General features: G+C 60.8%; 1 protein-coding gene across 1 annotated transcript in view; it reads right to left on the bottom strand.

Annotated features, from left to right (window-relative positions):
* The window catches only part of LOC144953037 (3 beta-hydroxysteroid dehydrogenase type 7-like), a 29,116-nt gene extending 9,289 nt beyond the window's left edge, over window positions 1–19,827 (bottom strand). Inside the window, exons 1-5 of the mRNA XM_078883552.1 lie at window positions 19,694–19,827; window positions 18,945–19,053; window positions 18,440–18,539; window positions 14,413–14,575; window positions 10,526–10,625 (exon numbers count right to left, since the gene is read on the bottom strand). Coding sequence (XP_078739678.1) covers window positions 10,526–10,625; window positions 14,413–14,575; window positions 18,440–18,539; window positions 18,945–18,988 — 407 coding nt within the window. The 5' untranslated portion in view covers window positions 18,989–19,053; window positions 19,694–19,827. The remainder of the gene's footprint in view (window positions 1–10,525; window positions 10,626–14,412; window positions 14,576–18,439; window positions 18,540–18,944; window positions 19,054–19,693) is intronic.
* Window positions 19,828–21,296: the final 1,469 nt, after the last annotated feature.

Below are 21,296 nucleotides of genomic sequence, written 5' to 3'. Positions count from 1 at the left end.
CTAGACACTGACCCTGAGACCCGGTGTCTAGACACTGACCCTGAGACCCGGTGTCTAGACACTGACCCTGAGACCCGGTGTCTAGACACTGACCCTGAGACCCAGTGTCTAGACACTGATCCTGAGACCCGGTGTCTAGACACTGACCCTGAGACCCGGTGTCTAGACACTGATCCTGAGACCCGGTGTCCAGACACTGACCCTGAGACCCGGTGTCCAGACACTGACCCTGAGACCCGGTTTCCAGACACTGACCCTGAGACCCGGTGTCCAGACACTGACCCTGAGACCCGGTGTCCAGACACTGACCCTGAGACCCGGTGTCCAGACACTGACCCTGAGACCCGGTGTCCAGACACTGACCCTGAGACCCGGTGTCTAGACACTGACCCTGAGACCCGGTGTCTAGACTCTGACCCTGAGACCCGGTGTCCAGACACTGACCCTGAGACCCGGTGTCTAGACACTGATCCTGAGACCCGGTGTCTAGACACTGACCCTGAGACCCGGTGTCTAGACACTGACCCTGAGACCCGGTGTCTAGACACTGACCCTGAGACCCAGTGTCTAGACACTGATCCTGAGACCCGGTGTCTAGACACTGACCCTGAGACCCGGTGTCCAGACACTGACCCTGAGACCCGGTGTCCAGACACTGACCCTGAGACCCGGTGTCCAGACACTGACCCTGAGACCCGCTGTCTAGACACTGACCCTGAGACCCGGTGTCCAGACACTGACCCTGAGACCCGGTGTCCAGACACTGACCCTGAGACCCGGTGTCCAGACTCTGACCCTGAGACCCGGTGTCCAGACACTGACCCTGAGACCCGGTGTCTAGACTCTGACCCTGAGACCCGGTGTCCAGACTCTGGCCCTGAGACTCGGTGTCTAGACTCTGACCCTGAGACCCGGTGTCTAGACTCTGGCCCTGAGACCCGGTGTCTAGACTCTGACCCTGAGACCCGGTGTCTAGACTCTGGCCCTGAGACCCGGTGTCTAGACTCTGACCCTGAGACCCGGTGTCTAGACTCTGACCCTGAGACCCGGTGTCTAGACTCTGACCCTGAGACCCGGTGTCTAGACTCTGGCCCTGAGACCCGGTGTCTAGACTCTGACCCTGAGACCCGGTGTCCAGACTCTGACCCTGAGACCCGGTGTCCAGACTCTGACCCTGAGACCCGGTGTCTAGACTCTGGCCCTGAGACCCGGTGTCTAGACTCTGACCCTGAGACCCGGTGTCTAGACTCTGGCCCTGAGACCCGGTGTCTAGACTCTGACCCTGAGACCCGGTGTCTAGACTCTGGCCCTGAGACCCGGTGTCCAGACTCTGACCCTGAAACCCGGTGTCCAGACTCTGACCCTGAGACCCGGTGTCTAGACTCTGGCCCTGAGACCCGGTGTCTAGACTCTGACCCTGAGACCCGGTGTCTAGACTCTGGCCCTGAGACCCGGTGTCTAGACTCTGACCCTGAGACCCGGTGTCTAGACTCTGACCCTGAGACCCGGTGTCTAGACTCTGACCCTGAGACCCGGTGTCTAGACTCTGGCCCTGAGACCCGGTGTCTAGACTCTGACCCTGAGACCCGGTGTCTAGACTTTGGCCCTGAGACCCGGTGTCCAGACTCTGACCCTGAGACTCGGTGTCTAGACACTGACCCTGAGACCCGGTGTCTAGACTCTGGCCCTGAGACCCGGTGTCTAGACTCTGACCCTGAGACCCGGTGTCTAGACTCTGGCCCTGAGACCCGGTGTCTAGACTCTGACCCTGAGACCCGGTGTCTAGACTCTGACCCTGAGACCCGGTGTCTAGACTCTGACCCTGAGACCCGGTGTCTAGACTCTGGCCCTGAGACCCGGTGTCTAGACTCTGACCCTGAGACCCGGTGTCCAGACTCTGACCCTGAGACCCGGTGTCCAGACTCTGACCCTGAGACCCGGTGTCTAGACTCTGGCCCTGAGACCCGGTGTCTAGACTCTGACCCTGAGACCCGGTGTCTAGACTCTGGCCCTGAGACCCGGTGTCTAGACTCTGACCCTGAGACCCGGTGTCTAGACTCTGGCCCTGAGACCCGGTGTCCAGACTCTGACCCTGAAACCCGGTGTCCAGACTCTGACCCTGAGACCCGGTGTCTAGACTCTGGCCCTGAGACCCGGTGTCTAGACTCTGACCCTGAGACCCGGTGTCTAGACTCTGGCCCTGAGACCCGGTGTCTAGACTCTGACCCTGAGACCCGGTGTCTAGACTCTGACCCTGAGACCCGGTGTCTAGACTCTGACCCTGAGACCCGGTGTCTAGACTCTGGCCCTGAGACCCGGTGTCTAGACTCTGACCCTGAGACCCGGTGTCTAGACTTTGGCCCTGAGACCCGGTGTCCAGACTCTGACCCTGAGACCCGGTGTCTAGACACTGACCCTGAGACCCGGTGTCCAGACTCTGACCCTGAGACCCGGTGTCTAGACTCTGGCCCTGAGACCCGGTGTCTAGACTCTGACCCTGAGACCCGGTGTCTAGACTCTGGCCCTGAGACCCGGTGTCTAGACTCTGACCCTGAGACCCGGTGTCTAGACTCTGACCCTGAGACCCGGTGTCCAGACTCTGACCCTGAGACCCGGTGTCTAGACACTGACCCTGAGACCCGGTGTCTAGACTCTGACCCTGAGACCCGGTGTCTAGACTCTGACCCTGAGACCCGGTCTCTAGACACTGACCCTGAGACCCGGTGTCTAGACACTGACCCTGAGACCCGGTGTCTAGACACTGACCCTGAGACCCGGTGTCTAGACTCTGACCCTGAGACCCGGTGTCCAGACTCTGACCCTGAGACCCGGTGTCCAGACTCTGACCCTGAGACCCGGTGTCTAGACTCTGACCCTGAGACCCGGTGTCCAGACTCTGACCCTGAGACCTGGTGTCAAGACACTGACCCTGAGACCCGGTGTCTAGACACTGACCCTGAGACCCGGTGTCCAGACACTGACCCTGAGACCCGGTGTCTAGACACTGACCCTGAGACCCGGTGTCTAGACTCTGACATGAGACCCGGTGTCTAGACACTGACCCTGAGACCCGGTGTCCAGACACTGACCCTGAGACCCGGTGTCTAGACACTAACCCTGAGACCCGGTGTCTAGACACTGACCCTGAGACCCGGTGTCTAGACACTGACCCTGAGACCCGGTGTCTAGACACTGACCCTGAGACCTGGTGTCTAGACACTGACCCTGAGACCCGGTGTCTAGACACTAACCCTGAGACCCGGTGTCTAGACACTGACCCTGAGACCCGGTGTCTAGACACTGACCCTGAGACCCAGTGTCTAGACACTGACCCTGAGACCCGGTGTCTAGACACTGACCCTGAGACCCGGTGTCTAGACACTGACCCTGAGACCCGGTGTCTAGACTCTGACCCTGAGACCCAGTGTCTAGACTCTGACCCTGAGACCCGGTGTCCAGACACTGACCCTGAGACCCGGTGTCTAGACACTGACCCTGAGACCCAGTGTCTAGACACTGACCCTGAGACCCGGTGTCTAGACACTGACCCTGAGACCCGGTGTCCAGACACTGACCCTGAGACCCGGTGTCTAGACACTGACCCTGAGACCCGGTGTCCAGACTCTGACCCTGAGACCCGGTGTCCAGACACTGACCCTGAGACCCGGTGTCCAGACTCTGACGCTGAGACCCGGTGTCCAGACACTGACCCTGAGACCCGGTGTCTAGACTCTGACCCTGAGACCCGGTGTCCAGACTCTGACCCTGAGACCCGGTGTCCAGACACTGACCCTGAGACCCGGTGTCCAGACTCTGGCCCTGAGACCCGGTGTCCAGACACTGACCCTGAGACCCGGTGTCCAGACTCTGGCCCTGAGACCCGGTGTCTAGACTCTGGCCCTGAGACCCGGTGACTAGACTCTGACCCTGAGACCCGGTGTCCAGACACTGACCCTGAGACTCGGTGTCTAGACTCTGACCCTGAGACCCGGTGTCTAGACACTGACCCTGAGACCCAGTGTCTAGACACTGACCCTGAGACCCGGTGTCCAGACACTGACCCTGAGACCCGGTGTCTAGACACTGACCCTGAGACCCGGTGTCTAGACTCTGACCCTGAGACCCGGTGTCTAGACTCTGACCCTGAGACCCGGTGTCCAGACACTGACCCTGAGACCCGGTGTCTAGACACTGACCCTGAGACCCAGTGTCTAGACACTGACCCTGAGACCCGGTGTCTAGACACTGACCCTGAGACCCGGTGTCCAGACACTGACCCTGAGACCCGGTGTCTAGACACTGACCCTGAGACCCGGTGTCCAGACTCTGACCCTGAGACCCGGTGTCCAGACACTGACCCTGAGACCCGGTGTCTAGACACTGACCCTGAGACCCGGTGTCTAGACACTGACCCTGAGACCCGGTGTCCAGACACTGACCCTGAGACCCGGTGTCTAGACACTGACCCTGAGACCCGGTGTCCAGACTCTGACCCTGAGACCCGGTGTCCAGACACTGACCCTGAGACCCGGTGTCCAGACTCTGACCCTGAGACCCGGTGTCCAGACACTGACCCTGAGACCCGGTGTCTAGACTCTGACCCTGAGACCCGGTGTCCAGACTCTGACCCTGAGACCCGGTGTCCAGACAATGACCCTGAGACCCGGTGTCCAGACTCTGGCCCTGAGACCCGGTGTCTAGACTCTGGCCCTGAGACCCGGTGTCTAGACTCTGACCCTGAGACCCGGTGTCCAGACACTGACCCTGAGACCCGGTGTCTAGACTCTGACCCTGAGACCCGGTGTCTAGACTCTGGCCCTGAGACCCGGTGTCTAGACTCTGACCCTGAGACCCGGTGTCCAGACACTGACCCTGAGACCCGGTGTCTAGACACTGACCCTGAGACCCGGTGTCTAGACTCTGGCCCTGAGACCCGGTGTCTAGACTCTGACCCTGAGACCCGGTGTCTAGACTCTAACCCTGAGACCCGGTGTCTAGACTCTGGCCCTGAGACCCGGTGTTCAGACTCTGACCCTGAGACCCGGTGTTCAGACTCTGACCCTGAGACCTGGTGTCTAGACTCTGACCCTGAGACCCGGTCTCCAGACACTGACCCTGAGACCCGGTGTCTAGACACTGACCCTGAGACCCGGTGTCTAGACACTGACCCTGAGACCCGGTGTCTAGACTCTGACCCTGAGACCCGGTGTCCAGACTCTGACCCTGAGACCCGGTGTCCAGACTCTGACCCTGAGACCCGGTGTCTAGACTCTGACCCTGAGACCCGGTGTCTAGACTCTGGCCCTGAGACCCGGTGTCTAGACTCTGACCCTGAGACCCGGTGTCCAGACACTGACCCTGAGACCTGGCGTCTAGACACTGACCCTGAGACCCGGTGTCTAGACACTAACCCTGAGACCCGGTGTCTAGACACTGACCCTGAGACCCGGTGTCTAGACACTGACCCTGAGACCCAGTGTCTAGACACTGACCCTGAGACCCGGTGTCTAGACACTGACCCTGAGACCCGGTGTCTAGACACTGACCCTGAGACCCGGTGTCTAGACTCTGACCCTGAGACCCGGTGTCTAGACTCTGACCCTGAGACCCGGTGTCCAGACACTGACCCTGAGACCCGGTGTCTAGACACTGACCCTGAGACCCAGTGTCTAGACACTGACCCTGAGACCCGGTGTCTAGACACTGACCCTGAGACCCGGTGTCCAGACACTGACCCTGAGACCCGGTGTCTAGACACTGACCCTGAGACCCGGTGTCCAGACTCTGACCCTGAGACCCGGTGTCCAGACACTGACCCTGAGACCCGGTGTCCAGACTCTGACCCTGAGACCCGGTGTCCAGACACTGACCCTGAGACCCGGTGTCTAGACTCTGACCCTGAGACCCGGTGTCCAGACTCTGACCCTGAGACCCGGTGTCCAGACACTGACCCTGAGACCCGGTGTCCAGACTCTGGCCCTGAGACCCGGTGTCTAGACTCTGGCCCTGAGACCCGGTGTCTAGACTCTGACCCTGAGACCCGGTGTCCAGACACTGACCCTGAGACCCGGTGTCTAGACTCTGACCCTGAGACCCGGTGTCTAGACACTGACCCTGAGACCCAGTGTCTAGACACTGACCCTGAGACCCGGTGTCCAGACACTGACCCTGAGACCCGGTGTCTAGACACTGACCCTGAGACCCGGTGTCTAGACTCTGACCCTGAGACCCGGTGTCTAGACTCTGACCCTGAGACCCGGTGTCCAGACACTGACCCTGAGACCCGGTGTCTAGACACTGACCCTGAGACCCAGTGTCTAGACACTGACCCTGAGACCCGGTGTCTAGACACTGACCCTGAGACCCGGTGTCCAGACACTGACCCTGAGACCCGGTGTCTAGACACTGACCCTGAGACCCGGTGTCCAGACTCTGACCCTGAGACCCTGTGTCCAGACACTGACCCTGAGACCCGGTGTCTAGACACTGACCCTGAGACCCGGTGTCTAGACACTGACCCTGAGACCCGGTGTCCAGACACTGACCCTGAGACCCGGTGTCTAGACACTGACCCTGAGACCCGGTGTCCAGACTCTGACCCTGAGACCCGGTGTCCAGACACTGACCCTGAGACCCGGTGTCCAGACTCTGACCCTGAGACCCGGTGTCCAGACACTGACCCTGAGACCCGGTGTCTAGACTCTGACCCTGAGACCCGGTGTCTAGACTCTGACCCTGAGACCCGGTGTCCAGACACTGACCCTGAGACCCGGTGTCCAGACTCTGGCCCTGAGACCCGGTGTCTAGACTCTGGCCCTGAGACCCGGTGTCTAGACTCTGACCCTGAGACCCGGTGTCCAGACACTGACCCTGAAACCCGGTGTCTAGACTCTGACCCTGAGACCCGGTGTCTAGACTCTGGCCCTGAGACCCGGTGTCTAGACTCTGACCCTGAGACCCGGTGTCCAGACACTGACCCTGAGACCCGGTGTCTAGACACTGACCCTGAGACCCGGTGTCTAGACTCTGGCCCTGAGACCCGGTGTCTAGACTCTGACCCTGAGACCCGGTGTCTAGACTCTAACCCTGAGACCCGGTGTCTAGACTCTGGCCCTGAGACCCGGTGTTCAGACTCTGACCCTGAGACCCGGTGTCTAGACACTGACCCTGAGACCCGGTGTCTAGACTCTGACCCTGAGACCTGGTGTCTAGACTCTGACCCTGAGACCCGGTCTCCAGACACTGACCCTGAGACCCGGTGTCTAGACACTGACCCTGAGACCCGGTGTCCAGACTCTGACCCTGAGACCCGGTGTCCAGACTCTGACCCTGAGACCCGGTGTCTAGACTCTGACCCTGAGACCCGGTGTCTAGACTCTGGCCCTGAGACCCGGTGTCTAGACTCTGACCCTGAGACCCGGTGTCCAGACACTGACCCTGAGACCCGGTGTCTAGACACTGACCCTGAGACCCGGTGTCTAGACTCTGGCCCTGAGACCCGGTGTCTAGACACTGACCCTGAGACCCGGTGTCTAGACACTGACCCTGAGACCCGGTGTCTAGACACTGACCCTGAGACCCGGTGTCTAGACTCTGACCCTGAGACCCGGTGTCTAGACTCTGACCCTGAGACCCGGTGTCCAGACACTGACCCTGAGACCCGGTGTCTAGACACTGACCCTGAGACCCAGTGTCTAGACACTGACCCTGAGACCCGGTGTCTAGACACTGACCCTGAGACCCGGTGTCCAGACACTGACCCTGAGACCCGGTGTCCAGACTCTGACCCTGAGACCCGGTGTCCAGACACTGACCCTGAGACCCGGTGTCTAGACACTGACCCTGAGACCCGGTGTCTAGACACTGACCCTGAGACCCGGTGTCCAGACTCTGACCCTGAGACCCGGTGTCCAGACACTGACCCTGAGACCCGGTGTCTAGACTCTGACCCTGAGACCCGGTGTCCAGACTCTGACCCTGAGACCCGGTGTCCAGACACTGACCCTGAGACCCGGTGTCCAGACTCTGGCCCTGAGACCCGGTGTCTAGACTCTGGCCCTGAGACCCGGTGTCTAGACTCTGACCCTGAGACCCGGTGTCCAGACACTGACCCTGAGACCCGGTCTCTAGACTCTGACCCTGAGACCCGGTGTCTAGACTCTGGCCCTGAGACCCGGTGTCTAGACTCTGACCCTGAGACCCGGTGTCCAGACACTGACCCTGAGACCCGGTGTCTAGACACTGACCCTGAGACCCGGTGTCTAGACTCTGGCCCTGAGACCCGGTGTCTAGACTCTGACCCTGAGACCCGGTGTCTAGACTCTAACCCTGAGACCCGGTGTCTAGACTCTGGCCCTGAGACCCGGTGTTCAGACTCTGACCCTGAGACCCGGTGTCTAGTAACTGACCCTGAGACCCGGTGTCTAGACTCTGACCCTGAGACCTGGTGTCTAGACTCTGACCCTGAGACCCGGTCTCCAGACACTGACCCTGAGACCCGGTGTCTAGACACTGACCCTGAGACCCGGTGTCTAGACACTGACCCTGAGACCCGGTGTCTAGACTCTGACCCTGAGACCCGGTGTCCAGACTCTGACCCTGAGACCCGGTGTCCAGACTCTGACCCTGAGACCCGGTGTCTAGACACTGACCCTGAGACCCGGTGTCCAGACTCTGACCCTGAGACCTGGTGTCTAGACACTGACCCTGAGACCCGGTGTCTAGACACTGACTCTGAGACCCGGTGTCCAGACACTGACCCTGAGACCCGGTGTCTAGACACTGACTCTGAGACCCGGTGTCTAGACTCTGACCTGAGACCCGGTGTCTAGACACTGACCCTGAGACCCGGTGTCCAGACACTGACCCTGAGACCCGGTGTCTAGACACTGACCCTGAGACCCGGTGTCTAGACATTGACCCTGAGACCCGGTGTCCAGACTCTGACCCTGAGACCCGGTGTCTAGACGCTGACCCTGAGACCCGGTGTCCAGACTCTGACCCTGAGACCCGGTGTCTAGACACTGACCCTGAGACCCGGTCTCCAGACACTGACCCTGAGACCCGGTCTCCAGACACTGACCCTGAGACCCGGTGTCCAGACTCTGACCCTGAGACCCGGTGTCTAGACACTGACCCTGAGACCCGGTCTCCAGACACTGACCCTGAGACCCGGTGTCCAGACTCTGACCCTGAGACCCGGTCTCCAGACACTGACCCTGAGACCCGGTCTCCAGACACTGACCCTGAGACCCGGTGTCCAGACTCTGACCCTGAGACCCGGTGTCCAGACACTGACCCTGAGACCCGGTCTCCAGACACTGACCCTGAGACCCGGTGTCTAGACACTGACCCTGAGACCCGGTCTCCAGACACTGACCCTGAGACCCGGTGTCCAGACTCTGACCCTGAAACCCGGTGTCCAGACACTGACCCTGAGACCCGGTGTCCAGACTCTGACCCTGAGACCCGGTGATTAGGCTCTGACCCTGAGACCCGGTCTCCAGACACTGACCCTGAGACCCGGTGTCCAGACACTGACCCTGAGACCCGGTCTCCAGACACTGACCCTGAGACCCGGTGTCCAGACTCTGACCCTGAGACCCGGTGTCCAGACACTGACCCTGAGACCCGGTGTCCAGACTCTGACCCTGAGACCCGGTTTCCAGACACTGACCCTGAGACCCGGTGTCCAGACTCTGACCCTGAGACCCGGTGTCCAGACACTGACCCTGAGACCCGGTCTCCAGACACTGACCCTGAGACCCGGTGTCTAGACACTGACCCTGAGACCCGGTCTCCAGACACTGACCCTGAGACCCGGTGTCCAGACACTGACCCTGAGACCCGGTGTCCAGACACTGACCCTGAGACCCGGTGTCCAGACACTGACCCTGAGACCCGGTCTCCAGACACTGACCCTGAGACCCGGTGTCCAGACTCTGACCCTGAGACCCGGTGTCCAGACACTGACCCTGAGACCCGGTCTCCAGACACTGACCCTGAGACCCGGTGTCCAGACTCTGACCCTGAGACCCGGTGTCCAGACACTGACCCTGAGACCCGGTCTCCAGACACTGACCCTGAGACCCGGTGTCTAGACACTGACCCTGAGTCCCGGTGTCCAGACTCTGACCCTGAGATCCGGTGTCTAGACGCTGACCCTGAGACCCGGTGTCCAGACTCTGACCCTGAGACCCGGTGTCCAGACTCTGACCCTGAGACCCGGTGTCCAGACACTGACCCTGAGACCCGGTGTCCAGACACTGACCCTGAGACCTGGTGTCCAGACTCTGACCCTGAGACCCGGTGTCCAGACTCTGACCCTGAGACCCGGTGTCTAGACGCTGACCCTGAGACCCGGTGTCCAGACACTGACCCTGAGACCTGGTGTCCAGACACTGATCCTGAGACCCAGTCACTGACCCTGAGACCCGGTCAGTAGACACTGTGGGGGTTCAGCGCCGGTCACTGCGGTATAAACCGGGTCAGGCGAGCGGGAGGTCACCATGCGGTGCGGGCTCACCGGGGAGAGTCGTCGTAGCAGTAGAAGACTTCCCCCTCGACGCCCTCGCGACCCTGCGAGAGCGCTCGCAGCGCCAGCGCGTGCATCCACGCCACGTTGCCTGCGCGGAAACAACAACAGCAGCAGCGGCAGCAGCAGCGTGATCAGCCCGCAGATAAAATGAGCACTGCTGCACCCAGAGACTCAACACTGCACCATAGACTCAACACTGTAACATAGACTCAGCACTGCACCATAGACTCAGCACTGCACCATAGACTCAGCACTGCCCATAGACTCAGAACTGCACCATAGACTCAGCACTGCACCATAGACTCAACACTGCACCACAGACTCAGCACTGCACCATAGACTCAGCACTGCACCATAGACTAAGCACTGCCCATAGACTCAACACTGCACCATAGACTCAACACTGCACCATAGACTCAACACTGCACCACAGACTCAATACTGCACCACAGACTCAGCACTGCACCATAGACTCAGCACTGCCCATAGACTCAACACTGCACCATAGACTCAACACTGCCCATAGACTCAGAACCTGACCATAGACTCAGCACTGCACCATAGACTCAACACTGCACCATAGACTCAGCACTGCCCATAGACTCAACACTGCACCATAGACTCAACACTGCCCATAGACTCAACACTGCACCATAGACTCAGAACCTGACCATAGACTCAACACTGCACCATAGACTCAGCACTGCCCATAGACTCAACACTGCACCATAGACTCAACACTGCACCACAGACTCAGCACTGCACCACAGACTCAGCACTGCACCATAGACTCAGCACTGCACCATAGACTCAACACTGCACCACAGACTCAGCACTGCACCATAGACTCAGCACTGCGCCATAGACTCAGCACTGCCCCATAGACTCAACACTGCACCACAGACTCAGCACTGCACCACAGACTCAGCACTGCACCATAGACTCAGCACTGCACCACAGACTCAGCACTGCACCACAGACTCAGCACTGCACCATAGACTTAACAATGCACCACAGACTCAGCACTGCACCATAGAATCAGCACTGCCCATAGACTCAACACTGCACCATAGACTCAACACTGCACCACAGACTCAGCACTGCACCACAGACTCAGCACTGCACCATAGACTTAACACTGCACCACAGACTCAACACTGCACCATAGACTCAACACTACACCATAGACTCAGCACTGCCCATAGACTCAACACTGCACCACAGACTCAGCACTGCACCATAGACTCAACACTGCAACTCAGAAACTAAGAGGGCAGTGATAGCCCAAGGGGTCCCCCTAGTGGCAGCTTGCCCCAATCACCACAGGCAGAGATGCTGCTGCGTCTCCCCCGTGTCTCTTACCCACTTGGACTCTCCCGCCTCACCCCCCCCCCCACGTAGACTCTCCCGCCTCCTCACCCCCCCCCCCCCGTGTCTCACCCACGTAGACTCTCCCGCCTCACCCCCCCCCGCCCCCCGTGTCTCACCCACGTAGACTCTCCCGCCTCACCCCCCCCGCCCCCCCGTGTCTCACCCACGTAGACTCTCCCGCCTCACCCCCCCCCCCCCGTGTCTCTCTCACTTAGACTCTCTCATCTCACCCCCCCCCCCGTCTCACCCACTTGGACTCTCACCCCCCCCCCCCCGTGTCTCACCCACGTAGACTCTCCCGCCTCACCCCCCCCGCCCCCCCGTGTCTCACCCACGTAGACTCTCCCGCCTCACCCCCCCCCCCCCGTGTCTCACCCACGTAGACTCTCCCATGTCACACCCCCCCCCCCCCCCCCCGTGTCTCACCCACGTAGACTCTCCCGCCTCACCCCCCCCCCGTGTCTCACCCACTTAGACTCTCCCGCCTCACCCCCCCCCCCGTGTCTCACCCACTTAGACTCTCCCGCCTCACCCCCCCCCCCCCCCCCCGTGTCTCACCCACGTAGACTCTCCCGCCTCACCCCCCCCCCCCCGTGTCTCACCCACGTAGACTCTCCCGCCTCACCCCCCCCCCCCGTGTCTCACCCACGTAGACTCTCCCGCCTCACCTCCCCCCTTCCCCCCCGTGTCTCACCCACGTAGACTCTCCCGCCTCACCCCCCCCCCCCCGTGTCTCACCCACGTAGACTCTCCCGCCTCACCCCCCCCCGCCCCCCCCGTGTCTCACCCACGTAGACTCTCCCGCCTCACCCCCCCCCCGTGTCTCACCCACGTAGACTCTCCCGCCTCACCCCCCCCCGCCCCCCCGTGTCTCACCCACGTAGACTCTCCCGCCTCACCCCCCCCGCCCCCCCGTGTCTCACCCACGTAGACTCTCCCGCCTCACCCCCCCCCCCGTGTCTCACCCACGTAGACTCTCCCACCTCACCCCCCCCCCGCCCCCCCGTGTCTCACCCACGTAGACTCTCCCGCCTCACCCCCCCCCCGTGTCTCACCCACGTAGACTCTCCCGCCTCACCCCCCCCCCCGTGTCTCACCCACGTAGACTCTCCCGCCTCACCCCCCCCCCGCCCCCCCGTGTCTCACCCACGTAGACTCTCCCGCCTCACCCCCCCCCCCGTGTCTCACCCACGTAGACTCTCCCACCTCACCCCCCCCCCCGCCCCCCCGTGTCTCACCCACGTAGACTCTCCCACCTCACCCCCCCCCCGCCCCCCCGTGTCTCACCCACGTAGACTCTCCCGCCTCACCCCCCCCCCGCCCCCCCGTGTCTCACCCACGTAGACTCTCCCGCCTCACCCCCCCCCCCGCCCCCCCGTGTCTCACCCACGTAGACTCTCCCGCCTCACCCCCCCCCCCGCCCCCCCGTGTCTCACCCACGTAGACTCTCCCGCCTCACCCCCCCCCCCCGCCCCCCCGTGTCTCACCCACGTAGACTCTCCCACCTCACCCCCCCCCCGCCCCCCCGTGTCTCACCCACGTAGACTCTCCCGCCTCACCCCCCCCCCGCCCCCCCGTGTCTCACCCACGTAGACTCTCCCGCCTCACCCCCCCCCCGCCCCCCCGTGTCTCACCCACGTAGACTCTCCCGCCTCACCCCCCCCCCCGCCCCCCCGTGTCTCACCCACGTAGACTCTCCCGCCTCACCCCCCCCCCGCCCCCCCGTGTCTCACCCACGTAGACTCTCCCGCCTCACCCCCCCCCCGCCCCCCCGTGTCTCACCCACGTAGACTCTCCCACCTCACCCCCCCCCCCCCGCCCCCCCGTGTCTCACCCACGTAGACTCTCCCGCCCCCCCCCGTGTCTCACCCACGTAGACTCTCCCACCTCACCCCCCCCCCCGCCCCCCCGTGTCTCACCCACGTAGACTCTCCCACCTCACCCCCCCCCCCCGCCCCCCCGTGTCTCACCCACGTAGACTCTCCCGCCTCACCCCCCCCCCCGCCCCCCCGTGTCTCACCCACGTAGACTCTCCCGCCTCACCCCCCCCCCCCGCCCCCCCGTGTCTCACCCACGTAGACTCTCCCACCTCACCCCCCCCCCGCCCCCCCGTGTCTCACCCACGTAGACTCTCCCGCCTCACCCCCCCCCCGCCCCCCCGTGTCTCACCCACGTAGACTCTCCCGCCTCACCCCCCCCCCCGCCCCCCCGTGTCTCACCCACGTAGACTCTCCCGCCTCACCCCCCCCCCCCGCCCCCCCGTGTCTCACCCACGTAGACTCTCCCACCTCACCCCCCCCCCGCCCCCCCGTGTCTCACCCACGTAGACTCTCCCGCCTCACCCCCCCCCCGCCCCCCCGTGTCTCACCCACGTAGACTCTCCCGCCTCACCCCCCCCCCCGCCCCCCCGTGTCTCACCCACGTAGACTCTCCCACCTCACCCCCCCCCCCCGCCCCCCCGTGTCTCACCCACGTAGACTCTCCCGCCCCCCCCCGTGTCTCACCCACGTAGACTCTCCCGTGCTCCACGTCCTCCGGCACCCCACGCAGAAGCCAGCCGTCCCGGCCGCCGGCTCGCCGGTAGTAGGACTCGAGCACGTTGTGACCCTCGCCGTAGATGCCCAGCGGGCGCAGAGACACCGTGCGGAGGAGCCCTCCACCACCCAGCTACGACAGGGGGCAAAGACAAAGGTCCCCCGTGTAGCCTGTGACGGGCTGTAGGGGCAAGTGCTGTAGACTGACACACAGACACACAGACAAAGGTCCCCCGTGTAGCCTGTGACAGGCTGTAGGGCAAGTGCTGTAGACTCACACAGACACACAGACACACAGACAAAGGTCCCCCGTGTAGCCCGTGACAGGCTGTAGGGGCAAGTGCTGTAGACTGACACACACACAGACACACAGACAAAGGTCCTCCGTGTAGCCTGTGACGGGCTGTAGGAGCAAGTGCTGTAGACTGACACACACACAAACACACAGACAAAGATCCCCCGTGTAGCCTGTGACAGGCTGTAGGGGCAAGTGCTGTAGACTGACTCACACACACACACAGACAAAGGTCCCCCGTGTAGCCTGTGACGGGCTGTAGGGGCAAGTGCTGTAGACACACACAGACACACAGACAAAGATCCCCCGTGTAGCCTGTGACGGGCTGTAGGGGGAAGTGCTGTAGACGGACACACACACAGACACACAGACAAAGATCCCCTGTGTAGCCTGTGACGGGCTGTAGGGGCAAGTGCTGTAGACTGACACACACACACAGACAAAGGTCCCCCGTGTAGCCTGTGACGGGCTGTAGGGGCAAGTGCTGTAGATTCACACAGACACACAGACAAAGATCCCCCGTGTAGCCTGTGACAGGCTGTAGGGGCAAGTGCTGTAGACTGACACACACACAGACACACAGACAAAGATCCCCCGTATAGCCTGTGACGGGCTGTAGGGGCAAGTGCTGTAGACTGACACAGACACAGACACACAGACAAAGGTCCCCCGTGTAGCCTGTGACAGGCTGTAGGGGCAAGTGCTGTAGACTCACACAAACACACAGACAAAGGTCCCCCGTGTAGCCTGTGACAAGCTGTAGGGGCAAGTGCTGTAGACACACACAGACACACAGACAAAGATCACCCGTGTAGCCTGTGACGGGCTGTAGGGGCAAGTGCTGTAGACTGACTCACACACACACACAGAAAAAGGTCCCCCGTGTAGCCTGTGACAGGCTGTAGGGGCAAGTGCTGTAGATTCACACAGACACAGACACACAGACAAAGGTCCCCCGTGTAGCCTGTGACAGGCTGTAGGGGCAAGTGCTGTAGACTGACACACACACACAGACAAAGGTCCCCCGTGTAGCCTGTGACGGGCTGTAGGGGCAAGTGCTGTAGACTGACTCACACACACACACAGACAAAGGTCCCCCGTGTAGCCTGTGACAGGCTGTAGGGGCAAGTGCTGTAGACTGACACACACACACAGACAAAGATCCCCCGTGTAGCCTGTGACAGGCTGTAGGGGCAAGTGCTGTAGACACACACAGACACACAGACAAAGATCCCCCGTGTAGCCTGTGACGGGCTGTAGGGGCAAGTGCTGTAGACGGACACACACACAGACACACAGACAAAGATCCCCCGTGTAGCCTGTGACGGGCTGTAGGGGCAAGTGCTGTAGACGGACACACACACAGACACACAGACAAAGATTCCCCTTGTAGCCTGTGACGGGCTGTAGGGGCAAGTGCTGTAAATTCACACAGACACACAGACAAAGATCCCCCGTGTAGCCTGTGACAGGCTGTAGGGGCAAGTGCTGTAGACTGACACACACACAGACACACAGACAAAGATCCCCCGTATAGCCTGTGACGGGCTGTAGGGGCAAGTGCTGTAGACTGACACAGACACAGACACACAGACAAAGGTCCCCCGTGTAGCCTGTGACAGGCTGTAGGGGCAAGTGCTGTAGACTCACACAGACACACAGACAAAGGTCCCCCGTGTAGCCTGTGACAAGCTGTAGGGGCAAGTGCTGTAGACTCACACACACACACAGACAAAGATCCCCCGTGTAGCCTGTGACAGGCTGTAGGGGCAAGTGCTGTAGACTCACACAGACACAGACACACAGACAAAGGTCCCCCACGTAGCCTGTGACGGGCTGTAGGGGCAAGTGCTGTAGACTCGCACAGACACAAAGACAAAGATCCCCCGTATAGCCTGGGACGGATTGTAGGGGCAAGTGCTGTAGACTGACACACACACACAAACACACAGACAAAGATCCCCCGTGTAGCCTGTGACAGGCTGTAGGGGCAAGTGCTGTTAGCGAGCACCTATGAAGGCTGGCACGGCACACGAGGGGGTGGGTGGCCAGCACCACGCCCGGCCGCCTTTGTCTCCCCAGTGGCGATGTTCAGGAATCGCACCAGCTACTCATTTTGAGGCTGAGTGGACCTAGGGGAGGCCCAGGACCGGTTGAGGTAATCGTCGCTGGTGGTGGTGTTGGCCGTGAGCGGGAATCGAACTTGGGTCGCCGAGTTTGTAGAACAACGCACAAACTGCTACACTACCACCATCACCACCATCACCACCATCACCACCATCACCACCACCATCACCACCGTCACCACCACCACCATCACCACCATCACCACCACCACCATCACCACCATCACCACCACCACCACCATCACCACCACCACCATCACCACCGTCACCACCACCACCATCACCACCATCACCACCACCAGCATCACCACCATCACCACCACCACCACCATCACCACCACCACCATCACCACCGTCACCACCACCACCACCACCATCACCATCACCACCATCACCACCATCACCACCACCACCATCACCACCATCACTACCACCGCCACCACCACCACCACCACCATCACCACCATCACCACCATCACCACCATCACCACCATCACCACCATCACCACCACCATCACCACCACCACCATCACCACCATCACCACCATCACCACCATCACCACCACCATCACCACCACCATCACCACCGTCACCACCACCACCATCACCACCATCACCACCACCACCATCACCACCATCACCACCACCACCACCATCACCACCACCACCATCACCACCGTCACCACCACCACCATCACCACCATCACCACCACCAGCATCACCACCATCACCACCACCACCACCATCACCACCATCACCACCGTCACCACCACCACCACCACCATCACCATCACCACCATCACCACCATCACCACCACCACCATCACCACCACCATCACCACCATCACTACCACCGCCACCACCACCACCACCATCACCACCACCGCCACCACCACCACCACCACCATCACCACCACCGCCACCACCGCCACCACCACCATCACCACCACCGCCACCACCACCACCCCACCACCACCGCCACCACCACCATCACTACCACCGCCACCACCACCACCACCACCATCACCACCACCGCCACCACCACCACCACCACCATCACCACCACCACCACCATCACCACCACCGCCACCACCGCCACCACCATCACCACCACCGCCACCACCACCATCACCACCACCACCACCATCACCACCACCACCACCATCACCACCACCGCCACCACCACCATCACCACCACCGCCACCACCACCATCACCACCACCACCACCATCACCACCACCACCACCCCATCACCACCACCATCACCACCACCATCACCACCACCACCACCATCACCACCACCACCATCACCACCCCCATCACCACCACCATCACCACCACCATCACCACCACCACCATCACCACCACCACCATCACCACCACCACCATCACCACCACCTCCACCACCACCACCACCTCCACCACCACCACCTCCACCACCACCACCCCCACCACCACCACCATCACCACCACCACCACCACCCCCACCACCACCACCACCACCCCCACCACCACCACCATCACCACCACCATCACCACCATCACCACCACCACCATCACCGCCACCACCTCTCACCGCGGTGCCGCTGGCGGTGATGACGAGACGTTCGGCTTCGGCCTTGCTCGCCGGGTAGGCGACGGCGTGGAGCGTGCGGTAGCGAGTCTCCTCGTTGCCCCTGGGTCGGGGGTCAGGGGTCACGGGTCGGGGGTCATGGGTCGAGGATCGGGGTCAGAATCAAGGTCACGGTGAAGGTGAAGGTGGAGTTGGAGGTGGAGTTGGAGGTGGAGGTGAAGGTGGAGGTGGTGTTGGTGGTGGTGTTGGAGTTGGTGGTGGTGGTGGTGGAGGTGAAGGTGGAGGTGAAGGTGGAGTTGGAGGTGGAGTTGGAGGTAGAGGTGGTGGTGGAGTTGGAGGTGGAGGTGAAGGTGGAGGTGGTGTTGGTGGTGGTGTTGGAGATGGTGTTGGTGGAGTTGGAGGTGGAGGTGAAGGTGGAGTTGGAGGTGGAGGTGAAGGTGGAGTTGGAGGTGGAGATGGTGGTGGAGGTGGAGTTGGTGGTGAAGGTGGAGTTGGAGGTGGAGTTTACCGGTAGAAGGGGTCGCCGTGGATGTTGGGACCCACGACCTCCATGCTGCTGGTGAACACGAGGACACCCACTCCCTGCTGCACACACGCTCGCACCACGTTACGCGTTCCTACACACACACACGCACACACACACAGACACACACACACAGACACACACACACACAGACACACACACACAGACACACACACACACGCAGACACACACACACACAGACACACACACACAGACACACACACACAGACACACACACACACCACACACAGACACACACACACACACCACGTTACACACACACAGACACACACACAGACACACACACACACATCATGTTACACAAACACAGACACACACATCATGTTACACACACACACACAGACACACACAAAGACACACACGCAAACAGACACACACAAACACAGACACACACACCATGTTACACACACACACACACAGACACACACACAGACACACACGCAAACAGACACACGCAAACAGACACACACAAACACAGACACACACACCATGTTACACACACACGCACAGACACACAAACACACACACCATGTTACACACACACACACGCACAGACACACACACCCACCACACACAGACACACAGACACACGCGAGTGAGTGGCTGGGTGAGTGACTGGGTGAGCGAGTGAGTGATTGACTGGGTGAGTGACTGGGTGAGTGACTGCCTGAGTGACTGACTGAGTGACTGACTGAGTGACTGGGTGAGCTCACCCTCCACGTTGACGCGACGAATCTCGCTGTCCGCCACACGGCCCCAAACGTCGACGGCTGCGGCCGCGTGGATCACGGCGTGAGCCCCGCGCAGCGCCCGGCACAGCGACGGAGCGTCACACACGCACACCGTGACGTCTACCACTCGCACACCGCCTGCACACACACACAGACACACACACAGACACACACACACAAACAGACACACACACAGACACACACAGACACACACACACACACAGACACACACACAGACACACACACAGACACACACACAGACACACACACAGTCACACACACAGACACACACACAGACACACACACAGACACACACACAGTCACACACACAGACAACCAACAACAACAACCGCTATTCGCCACTAAGTGGCGGTGACGTCACCACGACGCTTGTGCCAGGCCAAGTGCACCTTGAGGCTACCACGTGAAGTGTCGAACGCCCGCTGGCAGGAGGTCACGGGGCAGACCCAGCAGGTGCCACCGGTCGACTGACCGAGATGACCGAGATGACCGAGATCAAAGTTCAAAGTTCATGTGTTAGGTGTAGCCCTGTGAGCCATTCGGCTCTTGAATCGGGTGCAACCGCAACAAACAAAAAACAAAAACATGAACAAGAAAACATCTTAAAGTGAATATGACTGGCTGATGCACCACCTGTGCCCCCTACTGTGCCAACTTGCTGTGCTTTAGCCACCCGGCGCTCCGCTCGTTGTTGTGAGCGTCGCTCCTCCGCCCTCCGTTGTTGTTGGAGGGCGACTGCCTCCAACTGCCCAGTAGCGTCCTTCACGAGCCTCCTCCACTGAGGCCGATCTTGACACCGCTGGTACCAGTCATCGGCAAGTCCACTCAGCTCCACGTCCTCCTGTACCACATCACTCCATCTCTTCTCTAGCCCGTGCCGCGCCCGTTTAGCCCCCTGGATCCGGCCGAACAAAAGCTGTTTAGGCATGCGGTGGCTGGGCATGCGGGCTACATGACCCAGCCAACGCAGCCTTGCCTGCCAGAGGAGCTCACCGATGGGACTTTGCCCAGATCTTTCAAGGATTTGTGAGCTCCTCACACAATCCAGCCTGCAGGTTAAACCCAGCAATGGATCGTGGGCAGGCCAGCCTAAATGTTTCTAACCGACGAAGATGTTCCATTAGGGGGTCCACGTTTCGCAAGCGTAGAGAAGGGAGGGAATGACCGTGGCCGAGAAGACCTGAAGCATCGTGCGGAGCGACAGACCAGGTAGCTTCCACACAGCAGCGTTACGCAACCGATGAAAAGATATTGCCGCTCGACTGATTCGGAGTGAGACCTCTGCTGATAAACTGGAGCCGGTCATGAGCACACTGCCCAGGTATGGGAAACTCTCCACTCTCTCCACAACTGCCCTATCACCAATTGGGAGTTGTGGGGGTGGAGTGTCCGATGGTACAAAATACCCAGGCAGGTGCTTAGGTTTGGTGGGGCTGATGGTAAAGGCCCCACCTCTTAGTGGCACGCTCCAGTCTCAGCAGCAGCGTCTCCAACTCCTCCTCTGAATGAGCAGCAATAACCAAGTCATCGGCATACATAACGTGGTTGACCAATAGGGAGCCAT

Source organism: Lampetra fluviatilis, chromosome 71 (genome assembly GCF_964198595.1).
Source record: "Lampetra fluviatilis chromosome 71, kcLamFluv1.1, whole genome shotgun sequence".
Classification (NCBI taxonomy): Eukaryota; Metazoa; Chordata; class Hyperoartia; order Petromyzontiformes; family Petromyzontidae; genus Lampetra; species Lampetra fluviatilis.
The sequence above is the reverse complement of the archived record's forward strand: the minus strand, read 5'-3'. Positions and strand labels throughout refer to the sequence as shown.